Source organism: Phaseolus vulgaris, chromosome 2 (genome assembly GCF_000499845.2).
Source record: "Phaseolus vulgaris cultivar G19833 chromosome 2, P. vulgaris v2.0, whole genome shotgun sequence".
Classification (NCBI taxonomy): domain Eukaryota; kingdom Viridiplantae; phylum Streptophyta; class Magnoliopsida; order Fabales; family Fabaceae; genus Phaseolus; species Phaseolus vulgaris.
Window position 1 is genome coordinate 38143384 of NC_023758.2, and position 12327 is coordinate 38155710.

The 12327-nt window shown below is 36.2% G+C and overlaps 3 protein-coding genes across 3 annotated transcripts; 1 reads left to right on the forward strand and 2 right to left on the reverse strand.

Moving 5' to 3' along the window:
- Positions 1-3263: 3263 nt before the first annotated feature.
- On the reverse strand, positions 3264-4706 carry LOC137809463 (uncharacterized). The gene has a single exon (XM_068610572.1). The coding sequence runs from the start codon at positions 4704-4706 to the stop codon at positions 3264-3266; it is 1443 nt and encodes a 480-aa protein (XP_068466673.1).
- Positions 4707-5910: 1204 nt separating this feature from the next.
- LOC137809464 (uncharacterized) lies at positions 5911-6432 on the forward strand. The gene has a single exon (XM_068610573.1). It carries the CDS (start codon positions 5911-5913, stop codon positions 6430-6432), a length of 522 nt encoding a protein of 173 aa, XP_068466674.1.
- A 1839-nt stretch (positions 6433-8271) lies between these two features.
- Positions 8272-9458, reverse strand: LOC137809465 (uncharacterized). The gene is made up of 2 exons (XM_068610574.1): positions 9227-9458; positions 8272-8549 (listed from the first exon to the last, which is right to left on the reverse strand). The coding sequence occupies exons 1-2, from the start codon at positions 9456-9458 to the stop codon at positions 8272-8274; spliced, it is 510 nt and encodes a 169-aa protein (XP_068466675.1).
- Positions 9459-12327: the final 2869 nt, after the last annotated feature.

Below are 12327 nucleotides of genomic sequence, written 5' to 3' on the forward strand. Positions count from 1 at the left end.
CAAATAGGTGACTTTGAATTCCACCAAGCCTACTCACCCTCTTTGCACACAACAACCACCTTAAGCCAGAATCCCACTGACTTTACAGGATTTTACACAGTTATACAGAATGTTATATGAACAATTACAAGAACTTGAACAGGATTAGAAAACACCTGGTAAAACACAATACACCAGCACCCTATAGATAAGTTCTTTGAAAGACAACAAAGCCCAAAGCAGTCTTGCTACAAACTTGGTAGAAACCTTTTCACAAACAGTTTTGTAATTTCTCAAATCAATCTCAACTCAGAGTATCAAAAGTTTTACTGTTTCATCAATCTTTAAACGTTTGAATCAAAAACATATTTATAATACTTGAAATGCTAACGTTAAAGCAAATCTAAACAACCAAGTCAGTTAAAACAAATTTTCAAAAAGCTATTACAAGGACATGCATTTAATCGGTTAAAACCACGATTTAACCGGTTGAATGCTCTTGTCAATTATAAAACAGTTTCAAAACCTTCTTTGCCAGCTAAGTTACAAACAACTGATTATTTTGAAACTTTAATAAGTTGTTTTTCCCTTTGCATGGAAAAACACTTTAATATTTAAAAAGGATTGAAATGAGCTTTTTCTGAGATTCAAAATTGATCTTTACATAGATTCCAAACCCCAAACCAAATCTAAACCTAAAACATCACACAACTTCAGGCTTCATTTGGATTTGACACATCAAAACTTCCCATCTTCAACAATCCTCCCCTATTTGATGGATACAAATCCCTGGGATGCTTTTAGAAATGTTCTTTGTTTAGAATCTGTTGAATCTTGCACACACTGAACAAACACATAACAGTCTAGTCCAAACAAATATGCACTTTATGTCAGTTTTCAAAACTTAGCAAAATCTGCATAAGAACAGTCAGTTATAATACAAAGATCACCGGTTGAAATTTTGTAAACCAGAAAACAATAGTTTCAAACACTTCTAGAAATTAAAGCAGTTTGACATAATCAATAATAGCAATGTTCAAAAGCAGTAAACACACAATTAAGAACATTACAACTTCCCAAATATTCTCCCCCTATTTGTCTCATCAAATAGACAAATGGTAGGATTAAAAACAACATAAAACAAATTTAAAACATTTTAAGCTAAAAAGAAGGGTTATCCTCCCTTTGAAATTGCAGTTCCAGAATCTGCCTCTGAACTTCTTCAATCTGTTCATTCAGAGTAGAGAACCTTATGTCCATGTTTGTAAACCTTGATTTTCACATCTCATAAAAGTTCCTTTGATTGTCAGCAAAGGTGTCCATTCTATTAAGCATTTGCATTTCAAAGGATAACATGCTTGGCATCCTTTCCTCCATGTTGATATCATGATGCATTCCTTCTTGAGTTCCAGCAGTAGGATCATCTTGCATTGCTGCCTCTTCAGTTTCATCTCCTTCATTGGTTCCACTTGGGCCAACATAATCACCATATTTGCTTACCCATCTTCCACCAATCTTAGTAAACCCCATCTTGCTTAGGGATCCACTATTGATTTCATTGGAGGGCTTGATAACTTTTGCTAGCTCTCCTTCTATATCCACTTCAAAATAGTGAAGGAACTTAGAAATCAAAATAGCATAAGGATAATGAAAGTCACAGAGCCTCATGGCTTTTTGCATATGCTCTTTGATAGTGTAAATCCAGTTGATCTTCACTTTATTCATGATGCAGTAGATCATGAGAAGATCTTCTTCAAAAAGAGTTGAATGGTTTCTCCCCCTAGGTCTGAGAATCCATGAAACTATGAAGACCACAAGCCTTTCATCAAGCTTCAACCCTCCAACAGAAAAATTTCTTACTTTGGAGTGGGGATTCTTGAGACAACTTTTGTAAAACTGGATTTTGTTGAAATTTTCCACAACTTCAAGGTTTCCCCTATTGATTCTTAGTCCAGAAGACTTCAGCCCAGTCACAGCAGACCATACCTTATTTGTAATAATCATATCTACACCTTTGACATGAGAAACAAGTGAGTCACCATCAAAACTAAGGTTAGTGTAGAATACCTTTACAAGATCAGGATAAATGTTTCTTGTGAGTTCCAGAAATCTTTTCAACTTTTTTTCTTTGAGGACACTCCTTACAGAATCTAACTTCTGTTGTTTCATCCAAGTGAAGGAAACTTTTTTTGGAGTATTCACATTCTTTCTACTAGTCTCTGGTAGGTACTTGTTGATGAGATTGGTATCTCATGCAAACCAACCTTCAAGCTTTCTAGAGCTTTTGACACCCCTGGACTTCATTCTTTTTGCAGATGGAGGAGATCCAACCATTGGTTAAATCAGAAATAGTTTCTGCAAAGAAAACTTTTTGAAGAAAGATAGAAATAACAGTTCTAGTGTAACTGGTTATTTGTGAGTGGAAACAACAGCTAAATACATTGGGTTTTATAGCAGAGAATCCCTGGTCAAAGCTGATTGTATTCAACATAAAAACAAATCAAATATGAACAATAAAGCTGACATGGTCAGTCAAATCAGAAAGTACAGATTCACATGTGATATTTGACCAAGCATTTAAGACAAATTTGATTTTCAAGATAGGTAGAGATCTAATCTATTAAAAGCTAATGTACCAGAGTTAAACTGTATTCAAACATCAATTAAAGCAAGCTTGACCATACACGTCACTAGGTTTAACAGAATCACAAATCCCAAAATTAAAAATCAAAAATAGATTCATCCAGAGCTTATCTGACAGAAATAATTGGTTGTTTCGAGGAAACAATCAGTTAAATTTCTGTTCTGAAAAAAAAAATGTTTTAAACCAGAAACACATGTTGCTTGTAATTATTAGGTTTTCACATAACTGCAAGCTATAAAACATATGGAGAGAAGATGGAGTACATAGAAATCATTCATAGAAACATAGAGAAGCATATTGAATTGAATTTTGTACATTGATAGCTCTTAACAAGAAATGGGAGTTTAATCCCTAGATTACTGATTTTCTAATTACAAAAGTTCAAGGAAACCAGCACAGGACTCTGATATGTTGACAAGTACCGAACATCCAGTCCTTGCTGAACCTTTCAAAAGAAATCAGAAATCTGCAAAATAGAACTTTGTCAAATCTTAAGATTTGATCCCTTGAAGAATTTGGGACCTTCAGTGTTAGATTTATCTTTTGTATTGACAATACATCTTGGAATCCACTTATAGATGCCTTTAGGTGCAAGAGATTTACGAAACCTGCAATACTTGACAAAATGACCTTTCTTCATTCAATAAAAGCATGTAACAACCGGTTGAAACGATTTTTTAACCGATTGTTTTTCTGGAAAATTTGAAAAAGGTTTTGCAATTTTTTTCTCTTTGCTTTGAGGATAAAATCCCAAACCTGTTTTTCCAAAAACACATTTTTGTGAGGCTAAAACATCTTCAAAGTTGGACTTTCCAGTTGTAAGCTTGTCCAAGGTTTTCAAAAGATAGCAAATCTTCTTTTCAAGAAGCTCACAATTTTCACAACTCATTTTCTCACAACTGCAAGAAGAATTCTTGTAGATTAAATCCAAATGTTCTAAATCTTCATTGGTTTTGTACAGGTCTTTCTCAAGATCCTTAACTTTATTTTCTAACCAGTTATTTAATCCTTTCAACCGGTGTAGAGAAAGGGCCAATCGGTTGGCTTCATCATGAGTTTCATAAAAAGCATTAAGCAATTGATCATAGGTGGTACCTTTACTTGTTGAAGTAGAATCCACACTACTTGTTACTGATGCTAGAAGACAAAGATTAGCTTCCTCATCATGTGAAGAGCTTGAGGATGAGACAACATTGTCATCCCATGCTATATAAGATTTCTTTGCTTTTCCCTTTTTCTCCCTTTTGAAGTCTCCCTTTTCTTTGACTTCATTATTTGGGAATTTAGACTTAATATGTCCCTGTTCAGCACAACCATAGCAGGTATACTTATTAGAATTGAATTCACTAGGTTTCTTTGAATCATACCTTTTAGAAGCTTGTTTCTTTCTCAAGAATTTGCTGAATTTTCTTGATAACAAACTTATGTTTTCCTCTTCACTTTCATTGGAAACATGTTGCTGTTTGCTAGCTTTGAGTGTTATGCTCTTGTTATTCTTTTCTTCACTCTCTTGAACAACAAGCCTTTGAATCTCAATTCCATGCTCTCTTAGTTTTCCGAAAAGAGATGCCATAGTCATTGAAGTGAGATCCTTTGATTCTGAAATGGCAGTAACCTTTGGTTGCCATGTTCTATCAAGACACTTTAGTACCTTGATGTTGAGTTCTTCTTCATCAAAATTCTTACCAAGACTCATAAGGTGATTCACAATGTGAGAGAACCTCTTTTGCACATCACATATTGATTCTCCCTTCTGCATTCTGAAGAGTTCATACTCCTGGATCAGAGCATGCTTCCTAACTCTCTTTACATCATTTGTGCGTTCATGTGTGACCTCCAAGATGTCCCACATTTCTTGGGCCGAGCTACATTGTGAAACCCTGTAAAACTCATCACAACTTAGAGCAGATGTTAAAATATTTTTAGCTATCCAATCAAACTTAGCTTTCTTACATTCTGCCTCTGTCCATTCAGATGAAGGTTTATCAACTAAAACATCATCTTTCTTAACTTGAGGTACAAAAGGACTATTTTCAATTGACTCCCAAATGCCTTTGTCAGTTGAATGTATAAAAATCTTCATTTTAACTTTCCAAAATTGGTAATTAACTCCACAAAACAAAGGTGGCCTGTTTATTGAGGCTCTTTCCCCAAAGGGCATTTTATCAGCCATCAAAAGATTTTCAAAAACCAGAAATAAAAAACTTGAGTAACTTTCAAGAACCTTGCTCTTGATGCCAGTTGTTAGGTTTGATGGCTGCAACAAGAAGGGGGGGGGGGTGAATTGTTTTCAAACTATTTTCACAAATGCTTTTCTTAAAATGAAACTTTAACAAAGAACTCAAAAAAGCAATTCATAAAAGGAATTCAATAGTCAAACAGAAACTGGAATAAAAAATCAATCGGTTAAAACTGCGATTTAACTGGTTGTTTATGACAGCGCAAAATACAAACAGTTTAATGAGAGATGAGATAGAGAGAATTACACATAGAGATTATACTGGTTCACTCAATCACAGAGCTACATCCAATCCTTAGTCAAACCACTGAGTTTTCACTATGCAACCAATCACAGATTACACAAACACCACACACAAAGAGGTGACTTTGAATCCCACAAAGCCTACTCACCCTCTTTGCACACAACAACCACCTCAAGCAAGAATCCCACTGACTTTACACGATTTTACACAGTTATACAGAATGTTATATGAACAATTAAAAGAACTTGAACACGAATAGAAAACAACTGGTAAAACACAATACACCAGCACCCTAAAGATCAGTTCTTTGAAAGACAACAAAGCACAAAGCAATCTTGCTAAAAACGTGGTAGAAACCTTTTCACAAACAGTTTTGTAATCTCTCAAATCAATCTCAACTCAGAGTATCAAAAGTTTTACTGTTTCATCAATCTTTAAACGTTTGATAAAAAATATATTTATAATACTTGAAATGCTAATGTTAAAGCAAATCTAAACAACCAAGTAAGTTAAAACAGATTTTCAAAAAGATGTTACAAGGACATGCATTTAATCGGTTAAAACCACAATTTAACCGGTTAAATGCTCTTGTCAGTTATAAAACAATTCCAAAACCTTCTTTGCCAGCTAAGTTACAAACAACCGATTATTTTAAAACTTTAATCAGTTGTTTTTCCCTTTCCATGGATAAACACTTTAATCTTTAAAACTGATTGAAATGAGCTTTGTCTGATATTCAAAACTAATCTTTACTAAGATTCTAAACCCTAAACCGAATCTAAACCTAAAACATCACACAGCTTCATGCTTCATTTGGATTTGACACATCAAAGCTTCCCATCTTCAACAACTGGTACTATCACTGGTACTACCAAGGGTATTACCAATGGTGCTACCAACGGTAATCACACTGGTACTACAAATGGTACTACCTCTGGTACTACCACTGGTACTACCAATTGCATTATCACTGCTACTACCACTGGTACTACTATTGGTAGTAGCACTAGTAATAGCACTTGTACTACCAATGTTACTACCATTGGTTCTACCACTGGTACTACAACTAGTACTACCACTGACGCTACCACTAGTACTCCCACTTGTACTCCCATTGGTACTACCACTGGTACAACCAATAGTATTACCAGTGGTACTACAACTGGTACTACCACTGGTACTACCAATGGTTCTACCAATGGTACTGCAACTGGTACTACCACTGGTTTTACCTATAGTACTACCAATGGTACCACCAATGGTACTACCATTGGTACTGCCACTGGTCTCTGTGGATCGTGGTACCAAGGCCACTCTGCCACTTAAAATACGCCGTCGCGTATTTAAGTCGTCTGCAAAGGGTTCTACCCGCTGGTCGATAGGAATTGCGCTTCAAGGGGTCTCGCTTAATGGTACTACTATAGGTACTACCCATGGTACTACCACTGGTACTGCAACTGGTACTACCAATGGTACTACGAACGATACTACCACTGATACTACCACTAGTACTACCAATGGTAGTGTAAGAACTAATGGAAGGAAATAAGAAAAGGCAAAAGGTTATAGCAACTAATTGAACGTAATTGCACAAAATTGTAATACTCATCTTATTCATTTTGATTTACTCAATCATATATATAATAAAATTACAATTACTGGAAGCTATAAAATAGGAATACTAACAGGCCTGTAAACTAACCATTCATGCAATATAACGGTAAAATAGTTTAAGGGTAATAAAATCAGAATTAATAATAATAAAATCTGAATAACCAACATTCTCCCTTAATTCTGATTTGGAACAACCTTCCCAATTTGAGTTATGATATTGTTTTTCTCAATCGCCATCAATTCTTCATTCATATCCTTTTGCCATTTGGGGTGTTGAATGGCATCGGTAAGTCTCACAGGTTCTGATTCTGCAAGAAAAGCAAAGTGAACCAAATCTCCATTGTCATCAACTTCATCATCAAGATTTACTTTGCAATCTTGAAGATGTATAGGTTGTCGCTGCTGCCTTCTTGGTCGCTCTATCATAGTTGCAATTGGAGTTACAACTTCAGGTTGAATTGCAGCTTCAAGTTGAACTGCAGCTTCAGGTTGAACTACAGGTGCTTCAAGAGTGACTCCATCTTCCATATCATCGTTCAAAACATAAATATATCGTTTTTTTGAATCTATTTCAACTGTTGCATTCCATTGCCATTCCTCGTCTTCGGCAAATGTAACATCACGACTAACAATCACCTTCTTTGTCATTGGATTGTACAGTTTGTATCCCCCATGCTTATATCCAATGAAAATGGTTTTCACTGCCTTATCATCCAACTTCGATCTTGCTGCCTTAGGGACATGAGCATAAGTAATTGACCCAAATACCTTCAAGTGTTGCACATTGGGTTTGATTCCACTCCATGCCTCAATCGGAGTTGTGTTAGGAACACTCCGAGTGGGTGATCTGTTTATCAAATATACCGCGCATGTTACGGCCTCAGCCCAAAAATAATTTGGCATACCTTTCGCTTTAAGCATGCTCCTCGCCATGTTCATGATTGTTCTATTCTTTCTCTCAGCAACTCCGTTGTGTTGAGGTGTGTAAGGGCAAGTTATGTTATGTTGCAACCCAAGTTCTTCACAGTGTCTCTTGAATTCATTAGACTTGTACTCACCTCCTCCATCACTACGCACCATCTTGATTTGTCTGCCACTCTCTTTCAACAAATGCTTTAAATATTTTAAAGCAGTGGAATACCTCATCCTTGCTTTTCAATACATAAATCCAGGTTTTCCTTGAAAAATCATCAATAAAGGTTAAAAAATACTTATTACCTCCAACTGATGATATGTTCATCGGGCCACAAACATCTGTATGAACAAGCTCCAAAAGAAATTTTGCACGCCAAGGCTCCTTAACAAATGGTATCCTGTGATTCTTTCCAAAAATGCAAGTCTCACAATTGATCAGGATGATGAATATGGGGTAAACCATTCACTAAATTTCTTTTGGAAAGATTTTCCAAACTATGAAAATTTAAGTGCCCAAAGCGTAAATGCCATAACCACGATTCATTATTCACTATTGCATTCAAGCACTTGAAATCACCCATATGAATATCTACTGGAAACATGCGATTTTTTGATAAAAAGGATTTAAGAATCAAACTACCTTTTTTTATCAAAAATTGATAATTTATTTTCAACTATGTGCATCACATAACCCTTCTCGGCCAGCTGCCCCATACTCAACAAATTACTTTTCATATCAGGTACATAGAAAACATCATAGATGTACTTGTGATCACCATTCTTCAATGTGATAAGAATTCGTCCTTTTCCAGTCACCAAAACGAACCTGCCATCACCGAATTTCACTTTTGTGTGAAATGAGTCATCCAAATCTGCAAACAACTCCTTCTTACCACACATGTGATTTGTGCAACCTGTATCCAAATACCAAGTCTGATTGTTTGTAGTTTCATTTGATGTGGCTGCCATTAATACTGCATGATCCTCTTCATCTTGTTTGTGATTACTATCTTCTTGAGCACAATTGACAACATGATTATCACCTTTTGATCTGCACTCATTTGCATAATGGCCATGTTTATGGCAATTATAACACTCAACATTTGATTTATTATAAATGCCTCCTCGTCCACGTTCACCACACCAAGAGTTATTGAACTTGGATTGTGATTGGAACCAATGTTGTTTTGTTCAGCGCCTGCATGATTCTGGTCACCACGAACTTTACTACAATAAGTACCAATTGAGACTTGTGCTTGTAAAGCCTGTTCAATTGGTTTTTCAATCTTATTGTAATTCATCCGCTGCTCATGCGCTCGTAGGGAACCAAACAATAACCTTACTGTCATTTTTGAAATGTCATTGGCCTCTTCAATTGCGGCAACAACATGTTCAAATCTGGGAGTTAAAGACCTCAAAATCTTTTCCACCTTTGCCTGCTCCGAATGTGTTTCACCATTGCTCTTCATCTGATTTGTCAAGGCAAGAACTTTGTTTATATAGACATCAATAGTCTCTGTGGTTTCCATCTGCAACAATTCATATTGGCGTCTTAGGGTTTGAAGACGCACCCTTTTGATCTTATCGTCACCTTTATAATTGGTTGACAAAATTGTCCAAGCCTCACTGGCAGTTGTTGCTCCTTCTATATGTTCAAACTTCTCTTCATTCATCCCTTGATGGATGAGATACAAAGCCTTATTGTCCTTCTTCTTCTGGTCACGATGCGCTTCTCGTTGCGCCTCAGTTACATTATCACCTAATGCAGACACTCCACTCTCAACGACATCCCATAACTCATGATAATCAAACAAAACTCTCATTTGCACACACCACCGATTTTAATTTTTTCCATTAAGGATAGGGACGGATAATTGGGTAGAGTTCATGATAATAGACTGGCTCTTGATACCAATTGTAAGAACTAATGGAAGGAAATAAGAAAAAGCAAAAGGTTATAGCAACTAATTGAACGTAATTGCACAAAATTGTAATACTCATCTTATTCATTTTGATTTACTCAATCATATATATAATAAAATTACAATTACTGGAAGCTATAAAATAGGAATACTAATAGGCCTGTAAACTAACCATTCATGCAATATAACGGTAAAATAGTTTAAGGGTAATAAAATCAGAATTAATAATAATAAAATCTGAATAACCAACAGGTACTACCACTAGTCTCAGTGTATCGTGGTAGCAAGGCCACACTGCCACTTACAATATCCCGCCGTGTGTTTAAGTTGTCTGCAAAGGATTCTACCCGCTGCTCATTGGGAATTGCGCTTCAAGGCGCCTCGCGCAATGGTACTGCCACTAGTGCTACAAAGGGTACTACCACTGGTACTACCAATGGTACTACCACTAATACTACCAATTGTACTACCATAGGTACTACGACCGGTATTACCACTGGTACTACCACTAGTACTACCAATGGTTTTCCACTGGTACTACCACTAGTACTACGAATGGTACTACCAATGGTACTACAAATGGTACTACCACTTGTACTAATAATAATACTACCAAAGGTACTACCACTGGTACTACCATTGGTCTCAGTGGATCGAGGTAGAAAGATCACTCTGCCACAAACAATACCCCGTTGCGTATTTAAGTCCTCCGCAAAGGATTCTACGCGCTGCTCGATGGGAATTGCGCTTCAAGGCGCCTCGCCCAATGGTACTACCACTGGTTAGTTTTGATTTGGTTAGGTTTGCTCTTAGTTAATCATGCATGTGATGTTTGTATCTCTAGAAATAGTCTCTGTTAGCTCATGATCCTAGTGGTATAATTAGATTTGTGATCAAGACTCTGTGGTGCAGGTTAGACTATTCTTAAGCTTTTGGTGGGATTTGAGATTTTGGTGAGCATCTGCTCAAGTCCAGGTAAGAGAAGCTAGTTTTATTTTTTAAAATAGAACCCTAGTGATGTGATTCCACTAGCCATATAGAGAATGATTCTTGACATTCTTAGGAATCACCTTGAGCTGGACATTATTGAGGCACTTTTCTTAGAGTTGGATCATTGTTCTAAGACAAGAACTCACCAAAAACTAGTACCAAATCCCAAACTCATTTGGATGTTCCACATATTGTCAAATTGAATCAACAAAGAGAGGTAAAATTAAAACACACCGAACAGAAAAGGATGATAAGCAAACTGAACCGAACAAAGTGAAATTAAAAGGCAAAGAACAGAAAAATAGGTGCTGGAGAATTCGTCCACGAATTCTGAATCCCTGCATATAACAAAGTCAGTTTAGTTTTACAATTAAAAGTGGAAGAAAAATGTAAACATGACTTAGCATTTGTAAATAATGGGATTTCAGAAAAGGAGGTTCTATAAATCGACCAAGTTGGAAAAATTTGTTTGGGAATGATGTGATGTTTTGGAAAAAGACCTCTTAAATGGTGACAACCATTAGGAGGTATGAACAAATTATCCCTAACAGTTTTTAACCAAGATAGTGGTGAAATAGGAACCTTGGGTAAGGAAAAAGATAAGGAAGGAAAACACCTTGGAGGTGAAAGGATTAGATCCATGTCAACTTGGCCTTCTTTGTCTTTTTCTTTTTTACTTGTGGTATGTGGGTGAGGTAGGTCTTGTTTTACCTTTTTTATCATTAAGATTTGCTTTTGTGGACAATGAAGAGCTATGTGCCCAAAACCTAAACATTTAAAACATTTGATATTTGAAGGTTGGGTAGGTGACTTAGGATTAGAAGGATTTGTAGTAGAAACTTTCTTTGGAAACATGGTTTGTTTGGAAAAATTGGAAGGACAATTTTGAGTAGACATTTTGTTGGCATCCTTCCTAGAAGAGTTGTAGAAATTATAATCATAAGTATTTTTGAAAGTTGTTTTCAAAAGATAGGATTCTACCTTGATGGCTTGGCGAAACACTTTCTTTAAAGAAGAGTACTCATTTAATTCTACAATTTCTCTAATATCTCTTCTCAAACCACGTACAAACCATTTTAGCTTTGACTCTTCATTAGCATGCATATTCATTTTAGTCAAAGTTGTTTCAAAATCATTAATGTATTCTTCTACCATCCTATGTCCTTGAGGAAGCCTTTGGAACTTCAACAAGTGTTCCTTCCTAGAAGGAGGAACAAACCTCGCGCGCATACACTCTTTCAAAGCATTCCAAGAAACCACGGGAGGTTTCTTGCGATATATAATGTCCATTACAATTTTATGCCACCATTCTTTGGCATAGCCCAAAAAGGATGAAGAAACTATCCTAAGTTTATCGTCATCTTGGACCCTATACACATGAAAATAATGGTCAACCTTAGTCTCCCAATCTAAATACACATTAGGATCACTATCACCATTAAAACTAGGGACTTTTTTACAAGCAATGTTGAACACTTGGTGATATCTTTGGTCACGGTTATAGCTCTCTTCATGAGAATGATGGTGATGCCTCCTTCTTCTATGTTCTTCTTCACCAAGGACTGAAGCTTTGGAAGGAGAATGCTGTTTGTAAGATGCACCACTTGAATAGCCAGCCATTTTGCAAATAAAAAACAGCAAACACACAAAAACAGCAAACAAGTTAAGAAACAAAATTAGCAAAAACAGTGAGCTTGGCAATGAAATTGCCGAAGTGAATGGAGGCAGAAAAAAGAGGTCACTCTCAAAGAAATAATGTCCTTGCACCAATCTGATCTTG

Bases quoted from the DNA above. Each gene is read 5' to 3' on its own strand.
- LOC137809464 (XM_068610573.1), top strand. From the start codon at position 5,911: ATGCTTCATTTGGATTTGACACATCAAAGCTTCCCATCTTCAACAACT.
- LOC137809463 (XM_068610572.1), bottom strand. From the start codon at position 4,706: ATGAAGATTTTTATACATTCAACTGACAAAGGCATTTGGGAGTCAATT.
- LOC137809465 (XM_068610574.1), bottom strand. From the start codon at position 9,458: ATGAGAGTTTTGTTTGATTATCATGAGTTATGGGATGTCGTTGAGAGT. The intron at 8,550-9,226 runs GTGACGATAAGA...ATTTGGATACAG, and splicing joins TTTGTCAACCAATTATAAAG to GTTGCACAAATCACATGTGT.